Source organism: Lissotriton vulgaris, chromosome 5, assembly GCF_964263255.1.
Source record: "Lissotriton vulgaris chromosome 5, aLisVul1.2, whole genome shotgun sequence".
Lineage (NCBI taxonomy): Eukaryota > Metazoa > Chordata > Amphibia > Caudata > Salamandridae > Lissotriton > Lissotriton vulgaris.
The window spans coordinates 825,175,193-825,195,651 of NC_141693.1; the positions used below are offsets into that span (position 1 = coordinate 825,175,193).

At 44.2% G+C, this 20,459-nt stretch overlaps 1 protein-coding gene across 3 annotated transcripts in view; it reads right to left on the reverse strand.

Annotated features, from left to right (window-relative positions):
* Nucleotides 1-20,459, reverse strand: part of LOC147711653 (uncharacterized) — a 275,141-nt gene that overhangs the window by 201,580 nt on the left and 53,102 nt on the right. For all 3 annotated transcript variants that reach the window (XM_086920219.1, XM_086920217.1, XM_086920216.1), the window contains exon 2: nt 9,528-9,670. In XM_086920219.1, the coding sequence (XP_086776345.1) occupies nt 9,528-9,670 (143 nt within the window). The remainder of the gene's footprint in view (nt 1-9,527; nt 9,671-20,459) is intronic.

The following is a 20,459-nucleotide window of genomic DNA, read 5'->3' on the forward strand; positions in this document are numbered from 1 at the left end:
TACAGAATTGTCCAATTGACTACATGTTTATGCCAGCCTGGAATTTCCCTCTAGTACGGGATTTCAAGATAGAACAAAAAGAATTTAGTGACCATAATCCACTGTATTTAACGATATTTAGGGGGAGAAAGATGCCTAGAGACAAAGTAATTCCAAAGGATTTCGAGTACCCTAAACGTGTAACGACTCGACTTACTGAGGAATACCAGGAAAAACTGAAGGCTATGCAAATTAAAGTTGAATCAGAAAATTTAGAGAATAAAAACTTGGAATGGTTCATAGAGAAGATAGACCAAGTAGTTGAGTGTCTAAGAATAGAATTAAAAAAGGATAAAAAGAATAGCTTAAAACCCCCGGCCAGTCGAGTAAAATGGTTCTCTATCGAGTGCCAATCTAAAAAAAGGGAGATACGGCCAGCACAAAGAAGGCAAAAAATGAACTTCACCCATGAGAGACAGAAACGTATAAACAAGCTGAAAACTGAATTTAAAAACATGGTAAATGATGCAAAAAGGTCATATAAAGAGAAATGCTGGTTAAACCTGCTAGAAGCAATTGAAGAAAAAAATTTAAGACAATTCTGGAAAATGGTAAAGGCAGCAGCTGGCCCAACAGACGGAGAAATGAAATGTGTCGTCAGTGAGGCAGCCTGGGAGGAGTATATAAGGGAACTGTATGGGGTACGAGCTCCTCGAGATCATGTAGAGCCCCAAAAGTGGCAGGAAATATCTGAAGATCTTAAATCTGAGTTTAACGAAAAGCAAGTAGAGCATATAATAAGAGAACTGAAGCTAACTCGTGGGGCAGGCCCAGATTCCTTCCAGCAATAATACTGAAGTCAGAAGTAAAGTGGTGGGCAAGATTCTTCGCCCAGATGTTCCATATAATACTAACAGAAGGGATAATGCCACCAAACTGGAAGGGCGCAATAAACAGGCCAATCCATAAGAAAGGGAGCATGGAGGCACCTCAGAGCTACAGACTGATTAACCTCCTAGATATAGGAGAGAAGGTTTTCTCAAAAATTGTGTTAAATCATCCTAACGCATGGGTTAAGGAGTTTCAAATCGTACCCATAGAACAGGGAGGATTTAGTTAGGGGCACTCCACGATAGATCACGGCTTCGCATTGTGGGCAATGGCAAAGAAGTCAACGGAACAAAACGGCAAGTTATGCTGTTGTTTCGTTGACTTCCGAGCAGCCTTCGATTCAGTAGACCGGGACTGCCTATGGGAAACATTAATGAAGGTAAAAATTCCCAAAGACCTACTGACTATAATAAATGAATTACACCGAGGAAACTGGGCTCAAGTCATCAGGGATACTGTGGGGTCATTGACGCAAAAAATACCCATTGCTAACGGCTTAAGACAGGGTAGCGTTCTGGCCCCACAGCTATTCTCCATATTCCTGTCAGACCTACTTGCCTATTTAGAGGTTGAGGGTAGTGCAAGTCCCAGAATGGACAGAAAAAAAGGTGCTCTGTCTACTCTATGCAGACGATCTGGTAATAGTAGATCAGACCGAGATAGGCCTCCAAAGAAAGTTGAACGCATTTAATGTATACTGTGCTAGCAAATTCTTAACAGTAAACTTAGATAAAACAAAAATTCTATGCTTTGGCAAAAAAGCAAGTAGGTTTAATTGGTATCTAGGTGATCTTAAACTGGAGACGGTCAAGGAATATCGCTACCTAGGGATATGGTTCGATAAGACACTAAACTGGCGTACTCATCTGGAAGCACAAAAAGCAAAAGGTCAGACTTCAATCTGTGGACTAAAAATGTTTAATCGGGATTATGGTGATTTGTCGCACCCTCCACTGCTAAAAGCTTTTAACGCAATGATACCCCCACAAGTCCTTTACGGAGCAGAAATCCTTTATTTGAGCGGTAAGGGAGCCTGGGACTTGGTGGAAGGGAAATGCCTGAAAAGCCTCTTATCTCTCCCTCAATCATCTATGGTCCAAGCTATAAGAACAGAAATAGGTACAAAGTCTTGGGATGTGATTGTCCTAAAAGCCAGCAAAACTTACTGGGTGTAACGACGCCATACCAGCTTGCCAAATCCGTGAAAGATCGCCATTTCCGCCGACCTCGCTGCAGCTCCACCGCTGAGTACCTCCTCCCCCCGCCGCAGCCCCACAACAACAGCGCTGCCGCAGTGTGGGGGAGAGGGAAAAACTACATTTCCCAGCGGCCTCCGCGACCGGAAGTCGCGTCGATGCGGAGCGCGCCAGGAGGCGCTTAAAAGCAGCCTTCACCTGCGGAGGAGTGGGTGATTGTCCTAAAAGCCAGCAAAACTTACTGGGTGTAACGACGCCATACCAGCTTGCCAAATCCGTGAAAGATCGCCATTTCCGCCGACCTCGCTGCAGCTCCACCACTGAGTACCTCCTCCCCCCGCCGCAGCCCCACAACAACAGCGCTGCCGCAGTGTGGGGGAGAGGGAAAAACTACATTTCCCAGCGGCCTCCGCGACCGGAAGTCGCGTCGAGGCGGAGCGCGCCAGGAGGCGCTTAAAAGCAGCCTTCAGCTGCCGCGTCGCAGGAGCGCGCGGGCAGCGCGCCCTCTGTGGCCCTCAGGGGACCGAGGAGGACGGGACGGGCCATCCCCCTTTCTCCTGTGTCAAGGCATCCTGATACGCCTTGTTCTCTACCTGCAGCGTATTAAAGGGGAGTTCCCCATTACTGTCATACCTCGGATAATAACGTGAAAATGTCCAAAACTAGAAAGACCCCCGTGGCCACGAGATCTGTAACAAGAACAACAAGTGCTCCCAAAACCCCTCTTCCTACAATAACTGCTATTGACTTAATGTTACAGAAAACAATCAGTGTGGTGGCTGATGCTATTCAGGATACTGAAAGACGACTTTCTCTAACGCCAGACCTGTGTTTCCCGGACCTTTCTTTACACACTACCGAAAACGTTAATTCAAAAGACAATACAATGAATTCTCAAGAATCAATCTTAATGTTGTCCTTCACAGGGCTTCTAAGTCCCCAAACAAGAGACAACACTCCAACTGTCCTGTCCATTCCCTCCCCAGGTAGCAGCAGGGACAACAGTCTTATGGTGCCTAGCGAAAACGGTACAAATATATGTTTGTCGTCTACAGACCACTTAGATCCCGGGTCTTTAACCTCGACAGGCTTAACATCTAAAGTATCTACAGGAATAGAACCCCCCCCGGCTAGGAGACTAGGGTCAAAAAATACAAACAGGTCCCGTGGATCACGAAGCAAAAAAACATCTTTAGCTAAAAAAATGTCTCGCTTAAAGGCCAAAAAACACCATCCAGTTAAAGATATTTGGTCCACTTTCAGACTGGCTAACCCTACACCTAAAGCAGTAAATTTTTGCCCTCCCACAATCAGCCAGGAGCTAGGGTCGCCCCTGAGCAAGCAGCAGATAGGTCCTATAGATATGACTATAGCCCACTCAGATCAGTCAGACAACATACTGACAAGCAATGAGCTGCTCCTGGGTCAACTAGAAGCCCTAATCAAGACCCTCTTGAAGCCCATTAGTGAGAGAGTCATTAACATCGAGAAGGCTTTAGGGAAATTCGAAAGGGCCCAAAATGACGCATCCTCCACCCTACTCAAAATACTGAACGCACCAAAAACCACCTCTACCTTTGTACCAGCCCGTAGTTCACTTGCCTCAACTAGCAATAAAGCCGTAAGGACAAAGCAAACTACTCACAACACTGCAAATAACCACACTCTGCCAGCTTGTCACTATAAAATTCCTCACTCTAAGCCGAGAAAAAATCTAGACACGGTGGCTAACCCTTCTCCCATAGTGGCCACTACCTTGTCTAATGCCCAAATTCCACCTGACAATGAAACCGAGGAAAGCGAATGGGCTGCTGAAAGTTCCCCAGCCAAATTAGCACCAACCCACCTAGAACTATTGAGCCAAACTAAAACTACACATTTGAGTATACCTATAATGCAAATAGGGGACAAATTGCCAACACCAGTGGCAGTTAAAAGACCAACCCACATAAACCTTCCCCCTGAATCCAGTCCTTATACCAGTGTTATGATTGGGGTACCTAAATTACCGGATGAGAAAACAGAATCTCATGTGGAACTAAAAAATAAGGTCAGCCACTGGCTTACAAATCACAGACCGATTCCACAACACATAATTGGCCATATCTCACATGTGAAAAGAGTAGACTGGGTGGGCACCAGATTTAAATCAACTGAGGGCGATTGCATTGTGGTAACCTTCGGTGATAGTCGTGCAGCTAGTTTTGTGAACAGCTGGAAAAGTGGCGTGACCAATAGCCTGATCCGCACAATGGATCTGAGCTATTTTTATCCCTCCAATAAATCCAGCCACAATGTAAAACAATCACAGCTAACCTATGGACAGGGGGGGCTGCCAGAGCAAACGGCGTATCACCAAGCTAGGGAAACCTTATGGCTGTATGACCCGCCCACCCCGTTGGATCATACAAACCACAGGAATGAACCCCCATGGTTTAACAGGCAAAATAGATACCGTACAAGCCATCAGGAGAGAAGGGAGTTCCCACCTCGCCCACAGTTTCAGCACTACTCACATCCACAACAGCTAAACATGCACTACGGGGTCCCCGTCTCAAACAGATATGACACGCTTTATGCTCCAGAATATCTGGACGAGATTGATTGACATACTGTACCCCAAATCCCCCCCCACATACTCAGAGTCTTCATGCATGGATGCAGTTTCCAACAATCTAGTGAGTACTATACTAGAGTGCACAAATAATCCTATTCAAGGGTTAGGTGTAACCCCCGAGGCAGCTTTTTTAGCAAACCAGTCAGAGAGCACGTTGCCCCTATATGAGCTTAGCCCCCCACATCCCCTCATTCAAGTCTATCGCGGTACCGTTGGCGCTGTAAACTCTCTACCCAGCTTTGAAACACAAGCGGACACAATAACTGATCAAGGGAATCAAGTGACACCTCCACCTACAACCAACGCCCAGGAAGTAGGCCCAAATGACACATCACCATGTATTATAAAACTTTTATCCTGGAACGTTGCTGGCCTGACCTCCAAGGTAAAGGATCCAACATGGGTATCATATATAAAAGACTATACCATTTTGTGTTTCCAAGAAACATGGCTGGAAGACGTAAACGTACATATCGAGGGCTTCCAAAGTTTCTTCCTACCGGCAACTCCATCGATTAGTGGAAGATCAAAGGGGGGCCTGGTAGTTTACGTTAGCCTTGCACTCATTTGTCAGGTTTCAAACAGGGAATCCAACAATAGACATATCCAAACCCTGGTACTCAGGAGGGGCAAAAGGGCATTGACCCTTATTAACTTCTATAACGCCGTATCATCAAATAGGGAGTGCAATATTCTCCATCTACATAACATCCTTAAAGCTAAAGCATCAAGTCTGCCCCGCAGCACCATTATTGCTGGAGATTTTAATACGCATCCATGCGGTAACCCTGTAGAAACACCAATTGGACTTTTAGGTTGCAATAATAGATCTGGTTTCCACTTTGATCACTCGCCACGTGGCACCCATGTTAACAACTTAACTGATGACAGGAACCTGACAGTTGCAATGTCTATATCAGAGGATTCTCACATTTTTGACGTCCCCACGTATAAAGGTCCTGGAAATGGCACTTATATAGATCACATTCTTCTTTCAAGAGACCTCGTTGATCTAGTAACTGACTTTGAAATTCAAACAAGTTTGTTTAGTGACCATAATCCCATCTCCATCAAAATTAGAGGAGGTATCTTCGAACTCCGAAAGCCCAGGAAAGACTGTGGCTGCTTAAAGCCAATAAACGGAAATCGACGTTTGAAGTGGTCAAAAGTCAACAGTGTTACTCTGTATAATTCAATTAATAACAGTTGTGGTAAAGAACTCGCACTTTGTGCCTCCCCTACCACCTTGCCTGAAGTGACCTTAACCGCCTTTTCAGTTGTGGTAGATAGAGTTGGTGAACTGTTAACCATACCAGTGAAGGGACATCATGAATCCCACCCAAAATGGTTCGATCAAGCTTGCTCAAAGGCTGGACGTAACTTAAAAAAAGCACTAAAGGCTAACCCCAGAGATCCTGCCCTTGTAAAAGAACTGAGAAACACCTACAAGACATCTCTAGCAGCCCGAAAAAAAGAAGTGAAGGTAAGCATCTGGGAATCTCTGAGTGATCCAGCAATCTTGGGTAATAGCTCCAAGTTCTGGAACATTATAAACCAGCCCTTGTTCGATGACCCCAGTAACTCTGTGATTGGGTCAAACATACCCGAGGATGAGTGGTTAACTCATTTTAGAATAATTTTTCAAAGTGATGATGCACAAGCGGACACTGATTTTAATACCTCTGATGAAGAATTGTTGTCTTTTACAGCGGGGGAGGTAGTAAAGGGGATTCAGGGCTTGACCAGCAACAAAGCACCGGGCCCTGATGGTCTTCCCCCTGACCTCTTTAAATCAGACATTCAACTATGGGCACCAGTCCTTACCGCAGTAATAAATGCCGGGATCTCTAAAGGTTGCCCGAAATCATGGGGGTCTTCGACCATAGTGCCTGTATTCAAGAAAGGGGATCGTAGAAGCGTAACATGTTACAGGCCAATATCACTGATAAACTCAATTGCTAAGGTGGTGGGGGGTATTATTCTAAATAGGCTAGTACTTTGGGCCAAGGAAAAAAACATTCTGTCACCCATCCAATACGGGTTCAGACCAGGTCATTCCACGATAGCTCAATGTCTGAACCTGTATCTAATAAATGGCAAATACACCATGGCCAGAAAAGGGTCCATCCATATGGCCTTTATGGATTTATCATCCACCTTCGACTGCGTTGACAGAGGTAGGCTTTGGGAGGTCATGCAAAAAATGGGTGTGGAGCAAAACCTCATTAAATTTTTAGCAAATCTACATTCGGACACCAGAGCAAATGTTCGCTATACACAGGATATGAAAGTAACTAGGGACTTCAGGATAAACCGGGGGGTCAGACAAGGGTGCATCCTAGCCCCGTTTCTTTTTAATCTTTATATTAATGATCTGGAGGAACATCTACTAAAAACCGGTGCAGATTACCCATACATAGGGAGGAAGGGCGTGCCCGTCTTGCTATATGCGGACGACGCCGTCCTAATCTCTAGAACGGCGATCGGCCTTCAAACCCTGCTTGACTCTTTTTTTGTATTTATGAATTCCCGTGGTCTGAGCATTAATAACTCGAAATCTTTCATTATGATGACCGGCTCAGGTCCAAAAAAAAGATATCCCCATTCTGTAAACAACGAAAAAATACCGACAACTAGGACCTTTTCGTATCTTGGTGTCCTTTTTGACCACAAACTAACCTGGGCACCTGCAATACAAAAGAAAAAGGGTGAGGTAGTGCGCGTAAACGCAGGTATAATGGATTTTGCAAAGAAAATGGGTAATAGCCCTGTGGCCGCTGTTCTGAAGTTATACCAAGCTAAAAGCATTGCAGTTGCATGCTATGGGAGTGAAATATGGGGATCTGAACCCTTAGATGCCCTTGAGGTCACTGAAAACAACTTTTTAAAGCAAGTTCTAAGGCTCCCCAGGGGTTCGGCAAACTTTTCTGTTCACACAGAATTAGGTATGCCCTATCTAAGCGATAGGATTGCGGTAAACCCCTTGCTATGCTGGCTAAACAGTTGGCTAAATCCAGATATACCCCTCACTAGAAACATCCTGCAAGAGGCATTAGAGTGGGAAGGGAAGTATAAGATCCCGTGGTTAAAATATATTAGAAGATGTCTCTCTGAATTAGGCCGGCCTGACCTCTTTCTAGCCCCCGAGAAAATAACTAAATCTGATGTTATTTACGTGAAGAACACCTTCATGACAACTAGGTATTTAGCAAGGGAGGAGAGAGAGTACGAGAAAAATAGTGTGAGATTGCATGCTCTCACCAAAACGACCCTCCATATAGAACCCTACCTAGTCTGGCCTCTGTCGGGTTATAAACGCTTTTTGCTCACAAGGTTTCGATTTGATATGTTCCACCTTCTGCTAGCTGTACCAAGCGGGGCACACAGGGGTCAAGTGTTGCCAGCTTGTGGCTGCGACAATAAGTCTCCACAAGATCTGGCACACTTTTTATTTTTCTGCCCATACTACACAGTCCCTCGTAAATTGTTTTTAAAACCTTTATTACAAGGGCTCCATTTTGCACAATACAGACCAGCACTTTATTACCTTCAAATGCTAAATAGTGACAGCACCCTGTTTTTATGTAGTTTTTTAAAACTTGCACTTAAACACAGGAAAAGCATGGAAGGCTAATTAACTTTGTTCCCGATATGAATCGTCTTTTTAACATCGTATTTTTACTGTTTTTAAATTACAAATTTGTAACTTTTGCTTGTGCTCGTGTTTATGTGGTAACATATTTTATCTCTCGCATAAACTGTACTTTGTGATAAATGTTTTTGATATGTACTTTTATGATTGTTATATGTAAACAATCGAATAAAGATATTTTACTTACTTACTTTTACTTACTTACTTACTACAAGTACAAACAGCAATAATCAGACTTTGGAAATGATTGGAAGATACAGATGGTCAAAAAGTTGCACAATGGTGCAGGAAAGAAATCCAAAATAGTGACCTAAAATGGGCAAACGTTTGTAGGGAAAGAATGATGCAGGTTTGTAAAAGGCTAAAGGTGGAGGTGAACCAGGAAACGCATCAATTAGTCTGTACTAAGAGTGAGCTGAAATTTAATGGGAAGGAAGTATCCAGAAAGACTGATATGGGATATCTAGTAAAGAAAAAATCAGTAGAATTTATGATGAATTCTTGGTCAAACGATAACTGGTTTCCCTACTTAGATATCCTACCAAGTCGCGGCTATAGGCAGGAGATATTCAGGATGCGGATTGGGATCAATCCATGGTTAACAAATAAAGACCTTAAATCAAAAATGATCATAAAGGGTGCTGCAGGTGTAATTTAGGCTCCAAAGGAGACCTTGTACATACCCTTCTTGACTGTCTAACATTACTAGAACAGCGGAAACTGTGGCTGCGTCCAGTATTCTTAAAACATGATATAGGAACAAGGGCGCAGGCGGCCAACCTCCTAACTGAAATGCCCACTTTTTACATTGCAATTGCCCTAGGAAAATACATAAAGGCGGTACAGAGCTTACTAAGAAGCCAGGAGTAATCTGTAGGATTTTATGAATTTTAAACCAATGAAATATATACTTGAACTAAAGAAAATGAAAGTGTTGTAATGCGATAATAAATGTTATTGTAAGTGCAATTTTATTGGCGTTGGTTTGAAATGTATAAGGGTGTGTAAGAGTTTTAACCGATATTGGAGTATTTTGTACAATGATATTATTACCTTTTATATGAATATTTTAAACTTGTGGTACTGCCTCTTGCACTTGTTTAAAGATTACAATCATAATAAACATATCTTTGACTTGACTTGACTTAATTAACGCATAAACGCATAAATAGGAAGGGTATAATAGACTTACCCATTGCCATCCGTATCAGCCAAGTTGAAGACAAACCTGAGGTCCCTTATTTCTTGCGCGGTCAGTTTCGGACTGGAACGTTTTGTTTCACTTAATGTTGTTTGAAGCTTTTCTGACTTCCAGTCTTGAAGGACCTTCATGAGCTGCAATTATGTTAAATTTTATACATAGAAAAGATGCTTACTGTGTTTATGACTAAGCACGTTTGTGTTTTTGTGTATGTGAATAATAGACATTTTGTATTTATAAGTAAAATATGTTTATTAAATACTTGTGCTACAAAACTAATATATCGTTTTTTAAAACAAATGGAAAGAACTTCACACTATCGATGCTCTCTCTCAAGTCTTCTTCTCTTGAAGACGTTCTTCCATCGAAAACGTTTCATTGAATGTCAGACAATACACAATTCCTGGGTTATTCAATCATTTATTTTTTCTAATATAGGTTTCAATTTTTACCAAATGTTACAGTTAAAAGTAAAGTTTGCAGCTGCCATCCATCTCTCTAGTAGTTACTAGTGGACACATTTCAAGTGAAAGAGGCACTTATTACTTCTTACTTGATGTTTTGCACAAATGCCAATACATTTATATAAGCTAACAAAGTAATATGTATTTCTGGCAATGCCGAACATTAAATATTATTCATAAGCAGAATCATTCTTTGAGAGTGAAATTTTATTCAGCTGAATGACATTTGGAGCTCCTGAAGTTCCAGCAAAACATATGACAAAAATCTCTAAGCACAGGTAGTTGTACCCTTAACCGGCAATTTAAACTTTCTCACAGTTCAGTTCTCAGGGTTTACAAACTGTTGTGCTTTTATTATACGTGTAATATTTAATTTCTTGTACATTGATAACATTTGTTAATCAGTGCATTCTTCCCACTGCACAGCTAATCTCGTTAAACACTTGAAAATGCCACAGCTAGAATATTAAATCTCACTCCCCAGTCTTCCCACGCATCCGGAACTGAGCTCTGCAAAACACCTTAATTATAAGTCATCGAAGCTCAAGCATGTATCAGTGATGTAGTAAAATGTTCACGTGGCACACGCAAGATGGAGTTGGTTTAGTTTTTGTGTTCTCTGCCTAGGTGCTCACACTTCTACCACTTGGAATGTGTCAGTAAACAGTGAGGTGGTGAAAAATGGCAGCTGCAAAAGGATTAACTTTCAGGTGAGCTAGTTGGGGCTTACTGATTGAAGCTATTTGGACAAAATCAAAATTACTGGATGGTTGTGGGAATTGCACAGTGGTCATCCAAGCCTCAAAAGGTGGTGGATTGACGTTCCCCTTTAAATATTGACGTCATGATGCTCAAGCTCCTTGCAGACAACTGGTACAATCAGCAGACTATTTACTGACTCTGCCTTTTATTCTAATGAGGTTGATAAACAGTGTAATGTAAAACATTTTATTTAGACTGTTGTAGTAATAGCTGCATTAAAATGCTGGGGGGCGTGGCTAGCAGCCAATCATGGCGGTCGTCTTGTGGACAAGCTCCGGACCTGGGCCGCAGAATCCTGAAATGTATCTGTCTCCCGCTGAAAGACAGAGGCTGTGAGTGCGGGGAAGCTCAGATAAAGGGGGCACAAAGACTTGGTGCCGCTTGTTGGGAGAAGATTGGCTGCCACCGCGGAGATATCATCCCTGAGACCCGCCGGCACAGCTGAGAGCGAGGAGGCGATGTAGGCCCAGAATGAGGACACCCGGAAACTCTGCGGACAAGAGATCGGGTGGAACTGATATGCATTTGGAGAGAGCGCCGCTGCAGGAGCTGTGAGTGACATGCCAAGGAGGGGAAGAACTCGCAGAGCTGGGACCGGGATCACGCGAGCCCGGGAATTCACAGAGGCCTACTTTCCAAGGACGTGGATGCTGTGGAGGCGCTGTGATCGAGCAGTGGCGGCCCATCCTGGACAGCACTGACATCGAGGGGAGGTAGTAGGCTACAGACACTCCACGGCTACCACTTAGAAGGGGAGAGAGACGCGGAGGCTGTAAGATCGAGTGCGGCTGTCGGACGAGCAGACCCCCGACCGCTACTTACTGATACATTCGCGCCGATTGCCGCTGGGACTGCCAGAGTGAAAACGGTGAGTAGCCGCAACAGGTGGTGCCAGGGTGACATAGCTGGGAACGCGTGCAATCGGGGATGCGAGGTGACCTGCTCCCCCCTGGTTAAGGCTGGCGAAGAGGCAATGTGATTAAGCGGCAGAGGCCTGTCTCGGGCGGAGTAGGAAGTGGAAGGTGGTGGTCGACGCGGAGCCTCCACGAGCGCCGCTGAGGTGGGAGAAGCTTGGACACAGTGAGTCCTGGAGAGATCGCCCAGCAAGCAGACTACTGACTAATGCCACCAGTCACATTAGCTCCAAGTAATACTGTACACTGAGAAGGTGAGCGGGGAGGTGCTGCTGCGAGCGTCTCCACGCAGAAACGACTGGATTTGCAACCAAAGAGCTGCAGAGGTGGGCAGCCGGTAAACACCCGCTCTGCTACTATCTTGCCCTACTGCACTGGAGGCCTGACCTAGAGAGACAGTAGGTGTGCCGTGGTGTGCAAGGGAGTAACCAGACAGCCCTACACTGTATATAATGAGAACGTGCTGCGACACTGACAGTGGCGGGCTGAGGTAACTGCTAACTCCTTGCACTGGTGAATCGCTGGTGAGGCACTGGGTGACCATTGTGGGCTCTACACATGCTGTATTTCACTGGCCTAACCTGTAAGATGGGGCGTAACAGGGCAAAACAACAGGACCAGGGAGTCTGTCCTGGACACAGCGGAACAAACAGCTAACACACTCACGTCTGGGTGTGTTCCACCTACTGCTGTACCCGCGCCTGTGGACAAGTTGGATCTTATACTGCAGGAGGTACGGGACTCCAGGAAGACGATAGAACTGCAGATTGGGACCCTCACTACTGGCCTTACTTTTCTTTGGGCGGCCACTAGAAGCTCGCGGATAAGGTAAAGGAAAATGCTGCGTCACTGCATGATATGGCCCCATGGCAGGCACGGAGTGAGACCAATGTAAAGCAGCTAGAGGACCAAGTTGCCACCCTACTAGACCGTGTGGAGGATGCAGAGGGCAGAGCAAGGCGAAACAACATACGCGTCATTGGCCTACCAGAAAAGAGCGAGGAAAACGATGCAACCCGCTATATGGAGCAGTGGTCCAGGGACTATGTCATGAATGAGGGACTTTCCACGCAATACTGTATAGAGAGAGCGCATAGAATACCTTCTGGACGACCTAAACTGGGGGCTCCCCTACGTCCCCTGATAGTGAAACTACTGACCTTTCGTGATAGAGACATTCTCCTGCAAAAAGCCCAGGAATCACCTCTGATAAATTTAAAAAATGCAAACATTTCATTATATCCTGACTATACAGTTCTGGTACAGAGGCAGCATTCTTCCTTCTTGGCGGTTAAGAAGAAACTTAGAGATCTGAACCTGAAATATGCACTTCTCTTCCCGGCCCGGTCAAAAATATTGCATGACCAGAAATCTTACTTTTTTGAAAGTCCGGGGGACGTGGAAGAATGGCTGGAGGTAATGGAACTAACAAACACCGCAGCATCTACCTCTCAACTCACTGCCAAGAGTCGAACCAGCTTTGACGCATCCACTAGGCGTGACAACAGACGATCGTGCCGGACTCCTGCACAGGCATATATCACCTTGCAGCAGTTACGACAGAACAAATCGCAGGCGATTATCACAACAGCCACCTTCACGCATGCCACAAGAACGGAAACCAAGTCCTCCTTTGAAGAAGAAGCAACGCACGAGTCGGACTCTGAAGGAAGTGTGGACCTCTTTCCCTCTGCGACCCCGCAACTAATCAATGACCTATATGGCTGACTGTACCCTTTCAAGTATTACTTTTTTAACTGCAGTGTGTTTTTTGTAACATGATGTTCGCAGTACTGGCATGTTTTGATTTGGGAGGTAATATGCTGATTAGGCACAGGATTCCGTAGTAGCTTGTCTGTGCTGCTGTGACGAAGGATACATCACATGCAGAGCGCTAGCAATGTCCCCCACATGGCGAAAGCGTTTTCTATGGCCATTAAGTTCTTGTTGATCCAGTTAAGTTACATGGTCCGGTATAGTTTGTTGACCAGACAGAGTATTGGGGTTTTTAGGGGGTGGGACGGTCTCATTGTACAGATTGCTTTAGATAGGCTCATTTGCTTGGGAACCACATTAGATTCCCAGCAATTACAGAACAACTCATGATGCATACACCGGGTAGATACACCATAATAACGTGGAATGTAAGGGGTTGGGGTTCAGTGCAGAAACGTCACGGAGTGCACGTGCAACTGCAGCGTCGCAAGGCGCAGATAGTATATCTGCAAGAATCTCATATGGTGGACAGCGAAGTGGCGAAACTCCGCAAGAAATTGAGGGGTCAAATTTTCTCCACTTCTTATTACAGTTTTGTGAGGGGGACCACAATTTGGGTGAGGAGCTGAGTACCGTTTATAGCTCTGGAACAGAGAGCAGACAAATTGGGGCGGTACATATTTGTGAAAGGTACGCTGAATGGCCAACATGTAGTATTAGGCAACATATACGCTCTGAATTTTGAGCAAGATAAGTACTGGGATACGGTGAGCGGGGCATTGGCGGGGTGGGACTCACAACCATGGATTGTAGGAGGAGATTGTAATGAGTGATGGATGTGTCTTTGGATAGGTTGCATTCGCCTCTGCATGGAGCAGGAGTGTTCAGACAAGCCGAGGTGCTGGGCAGATGGGCGAGTGGATGGTAGTTATGTGATGTTTGAAAAATGACACACCCAACACACAGAGAATACTCTTTCTATTCCCCAGTACATGTACTACACACAAGAATAGACAGGATATATTGCTCCAATAGGATAGCGATGCAAGTGCCTCAAACCACATATCTGCCAAAAACCTTTTCGGGTCATAACCCATTAGAGATACTTATTACTTGAGGGAGAGTGCCCACCCTGGTTCCCACGTGGTGCCCGTGGCCACAGTTATTAGAGGACTCGGTTTTCCACAGGGATCTCCTAGACACCATAGAGCATTATTTCGCAGAAAATAATATTACAGTGACAAACAGACTGATAGAATGGGATGCTTTTAAGGCTGTGATCCATGGGAAAGCAATAAGTATGATTGTAGGTGCCAAACAGGAAATCCATAAGTCCCTAGTAGAGGTGGAAAGTAATATGGGCAGGCTGGAACAAGACGCAATAACTAACGAAGACAGAAAGGGCCCGCTCCAGGAGGCAAGGATTAAGCATGCAGAGCTCTTAGAGTCATTACAGGTCATTGACTACCAGGCATATTTGCGACGAACCCACAATGAAGTAGTCTGGGACCTTGTCCGCGATACCCCGCCTGCGGTGGTTATACACAAGATTAAAATAGTGAACGGTGTCAATGTCGCTACCCAGGCAGATATCAACGCTGCCTTTCAACAATATTACGCCACACTGTATGGTGCAGCAGACCACAGCACAGAAACCCATACGGAGGCTTTTCTATCCACCTTAACATTCCCAAAACTCACGACGACAGCCCAGAAAGGCCTCACAGGGCCCATTACCCAGTCTGAGATCAGACTCGCCATGAAGGGACTTCCTCTTAACAAAATGGGATGGATGGGCTCCCAATTGAATTTTATGATACGTATGCGGAGTCCCTAGTGCCCCAACTAGAACTACTATATAAGACAGCGTGGGAAATGGGTACCCTACCACTAACCACGGTGCAAGCCCTGGTTGTATCACTACCGAAGCCAGGAAAGGACACCACAGATATGGCCAACTAACAACCGCTATCATTATTAACAATGGAATATAAAATATTAAGTAAGGTACTGGCAAACAGGCTGCTGCCCTCTCTGCCCAAACTAGTCCATATAGACCAAACTGGCTTTCTACCTACAAGCAGCACATTGTTAAATATTAGAAAGCTGCACTATCTAATGACAGAAGCTCCGAACCAGTACCCTCATGCGGGCTGTATCTCTTTGCATTTAAGACAAGCATTTGCCTCAATAAAATGGGAGTATATGTTTCAGGTGCAAGGGAAATTTGGGATACCGGAGGGATATATTGCCTGGCTGCGCCAGCTATATAAGGCCCCCACAGCACGTGCTCGAACAGGTGCTCATATCTCAGAGGAATAATCCATACATAAAGGGACTAGACAAGGCTGCCCCCTGTCACCTCTTATTTTCATACTGGCCCTAGAACCATTGGCTATCAAAATGCGCAAAGACTTCACTGACCGAGGTATACCAATAGGGAATACATCGCACCTTTTCTCGGCATACGCCAACCACATTATTCTGTATTTACATGATCTCCAACTGCACCTGGCCCCAACATATGAGACTTTTTATCACTTTGAAACCTTGTCAGGACTGGCCATTAACGTTGCGAAATTGCATGCTTTTTTCTTCACAGATCACACAGACATCACGGACGTAGACTTTGGGGATAATAGACTTCAGGTGGCCCCACACACATTTAAGTACCTAGGTATACAGGTCTATAGAACACATGCAGATATGTTAGATGGTAATTTGCACAGAGCGATACGAGCCTTGCGTTCCAGCATCACTTTCGGGACTGCACTGCTGTTGTCTGTCATGGGTAGGGCAGCCCTGGCAAAAATGGTGATCCTGCCGAGATTATTGTATTATTTCACTAACTCACTGCTAATAGTGCCACATGCTACGTTTAAAATGTTGAACACTTTGTTTATTTACCTTATCTGGGGTACTGGTAGATGACGGATAAGTCTTAAAAAACTGCAAGTGGGTACACACATGGGGGGCCTGGGTGTCCTGGACTTGCATGCGTATTATTATGCATGCCAGTTACAGTGGTTGTCGTTTTGGACGGCGGGGTGCAATTTGCAAGAAATAGGATACACGGAGGCAGATATAGATAGTGGTGCCTTACATGTCCTGTTGCTCCCTGGTAGTAGGCTCCTGAGAGACCTCCCCCCACTACTAAGCATTGCACTCCGATGCTGGAAAAATGGCGCTGCAATATGCACATGCATCCCCTGCATATGCGGGTAATATTCCACTGCTGGGGATCCCACTGACGGACGGCAGGCTCACTAGGCACAAATTAACACCCTAGCTGGATGCCGGGATTAGTACAGTGGCCGACCTGTTTGGGGATGGGACGCTGCTTGACCACGACACCTTCGTTAACGAAACCGGGGCTCCGGCGCATTTATATTTACTACACGCGGCTCTGCTTCAATATATAAAAACGCATTTGGCCCCGCAGAGACAGGAACCCTCCACCCATGTTCTGGTCAAGATGGTTTATTATATGGGCAGAGGTAGGCACCTCATTAGATGGCTCTACACAGGCCTAAGTTCACATTCCAGAATAACTTTGGACACGTTGCGGACTACAGGGACCGAGGACATAGACAGGGACTTAACAGATAAGGAATGGGCAAATGTGCTGGAGAACCAAAGGAAAACATCAAGGAATGCGAAGTTTAAATTTATTCAAACTATGGTGTTACACCAAGCTTACCTAACTCCGCATAAACTAGCTAGAATGTTCCACCAGATGCAACATTACTGCCAGAGATGTTTGTTAGAAGGGGCAGACCTACTTCACATAGTGTTGACTTGTTGGAAAGCGCGGGGTACTGGGACATTGTTAGGAACATAACAGGAGAAGCTGCACACCATGAAATATTGAACACTGTAGAGGAATGTGTTTTAGGCCTGCATACACAAGAGTCTAAACATAAAGTAAAATATCGCTTTATAGACCCGGCTCTTATTTTAGCTATTTGAGCCCTCACTATGAAATGGAATTTGCGCAAACCTCCGTCCAAATTAACCGGGAATGCGGAGCTGCTGTGTTGGGGCAGTGCTGAAAGTGCTGCACTGTGCAAATAGGAACTTAGAGGCCTGCGCAAGACACCAACAGCACTGGACGTTATGCTTGAGGCCTTGAAGTCAACTGATATTGCTCAAGAACCTATTTGATTCAGGAACCTGAATGCATGTTAGGAGACCCTTACTTTGCATATGAAACATAGACAGTGGTGTTATCTGCATAAAGTATGAATTTTTAATGAGCCTGCAATGCTAAGTACAAACTATTTAAGATGTTTATAGGTGCACATGAGACCGGGGAGTTGAGGGAGGGGGGAGTTGAAGGCGGGTTTATTGTTAATATTACTACTACGTATAGTCAAGAACTGAGATTGCTCTCGTAACACGAAAGAACCATGGACATTTGTAAAATCACGAGAAACATTGTCACTGCAAATGGCATTGATGTAACATGATGATGAAATGTACTTACTTGGTGTAAAATGTAATGGCTATACATGATACGTAACATGAAGATGTGACATGTATGATATAAAAATCAATAAAAGTATGACTCAATTTATCACGCCATTGTGGCAAAAACCGGCGGAAGAGCCTGTGATCACGTAAACAAGGATACCATAACAATTAATATCATCCAAAATAACCGAAACAAGATTCTATATGATTTGTAAAAATCAAAAAGAAAAGCACAAGCCTTGTAAACTATATATGCATATCAAGCACCATTTGACATTATACCAAAAAAGGGGCAATAGAGGTGGCATCAACTGCCAATGGAACACCCAATGACATTCAAAGAAGATATATTGTAAGTTGCTTGACTCTGATGATGTCACAATAAGCTTCATTAAGTTATCATCCTATTTATCAGTCCCAGCACCTGCCATAACAATTTTAAGATAACCATGTAAGATTCGCTTTCACTGCTGATGTCCACATTTAACCTTCAGACCATCAGTTTGAGTCCTCACACGTCTGATTCCACCTTTCAACCTTCTGAACTACTACAAAACAGCAAATCTGCAATAGCAAATAATATATAACAAAGTTATCATTATTGTGATAGCCCATTCTTGCTAGTTCCTGCGGAAGTGGAGTGGTGGTTAACAAATCTTCTTACACTTCTACCTGCGTTTATACATGAACCCAAAAGATGGTTCATCTCAAGCTATGAGAGGAAGGTGCATGGTATTAGAAATGCAGAAACTGGCGCATCCTAAAGCTTCAATCGTACGGTGCATAGGAACAACACACGAAATCACAATTACTATAAGAGAGTCCACTTGTTAGACTATGGGAGAGAGAGTCACAGTTATGATGTGAGTTGTGTATTAGCTAATGCAGAAGGACCCACAACAGGTAAACTAGATTCATTTAGCGTGAGCCTTGACTCACACTTGGTAACTTAACATGAACAGCAAGGAAAATCTTGATGAAATGTGCAAGATACTGTTCGTAACAAACTCACCAAACACTAGAGTTACAACAAAACAGTTTGGGAAAAAAAAGAACCTGAAGGTTCAAACCACAATAAAAATGTCACAAAATTAGGGAAAAGATTCAAAGAGTATAAAAAATGTAAAATGCTCTCCAAATTTGCCCTTGGTTAGTAATAATAATCAATGAAAACATAAGTACATCTAAAAGAAATGCAAAGGATCTGAGTTACTGTTTGGCAGAGAGGGTACACCATTGCATACACAACGGATTACCTGCCTACAAAACCCTCGCTCCTCATGCCTTTATTTAAAGATGGGCAGACCTTAAGTATTCCATTGGCTCAAGCCCTGTAGGCTCCATCCACAAAACACTTCCTCCGACAGTATTACTGAGTATGGACCATTTCAGGAAGGGCATACACTGTCTGCCCTACTTAGGAAAAACCTAGTGGTAAGGGTCAGGAAAAAATAAAAAATGATCAACACACCCTGGGAGAAAACTCCCGGGGTGTGGGGGTCATTTGTTTTTCAAAAGCATACTCCCACTTTGGGAGTTGGTTTTTGAAAAACAAAAGTCTTTTAAAGGTTTGACGGCCGGCCATCATGGCTCATTGAACTATTCTATTCAACGGTTTTATAAAGAGCATGGCAACCCGAACAAGGCTTGCAACTCTATTGGTTATACCTGGAAGGAGGATAATTAAAGATGTTTAGGGAAAAGATACGTTTTCAGTGGCTTTCTGAAACTCAAAATGTTGTCATCCATTCTCAATTTAATAGGCAAAGAATTCCAAAGTTTTGGTGACAGATGTGTGACGGAGCGACCTCCACTTCTAGCTCTCTTGAATTGGACGATGACAAAAAGACTAAGATTGTTAGACCTAAAAACCCTGTTGGTCTGATGGGAGGTCACCAACTGGTTGAGAACATGTGGGCTTACTTAGTGTTTTTCCCGTTGTGTGATACATAGTACCTTGAATTGTATTCTGCAACTGATAGGCAGCTAGTGAATCGTTTTGAGCTCTGTACATGCTGACTTTTTTTTTGTAATACCCAACAGTATTCTAGATGCAGTGTTCTGAATGATTTTGAGTTTTTTTAATAACAGACATTGGACTACCCAAGAAAAGAGAATTGCCATATTCAAGGCAGGAAAGAATCAGTCCTTGAATCACTGTCCTTCATGCCTCCACTGGGGGCCATTTCAGAGGCTTCTTTAAGGCTCTCATAAAGCCAAAGCAGCTGCCAGCCACCTTCTTTACGTGGGATGACATGGAGAGATGCTTGTCAAGAGTTATCCTTAGCCTATTGACTTCCAGTTTGGGGGATGGATGTTCTCCTAGGGAAGGAGGCCAATTAATTTGATCCCAAAGTGCCGGATTGTTACCAGCTACCATGACATCTGTTTTATCCCCATTTAGTTTTAAGCAGCTGGTTGCCTTCCATTTGGACATCTTCCCTAGACAACAGTTACGTTTTAGAGAGGTTGCACCTATATCGGGAGATAGGGAGACAATAATCTGAGTATTGTCCTTATAAGATACTATTGTGAAGCCGAATGAGAGACGGTAACAGATAGAGGGCTGACATACAGATTAAAAAGTGTAGGGT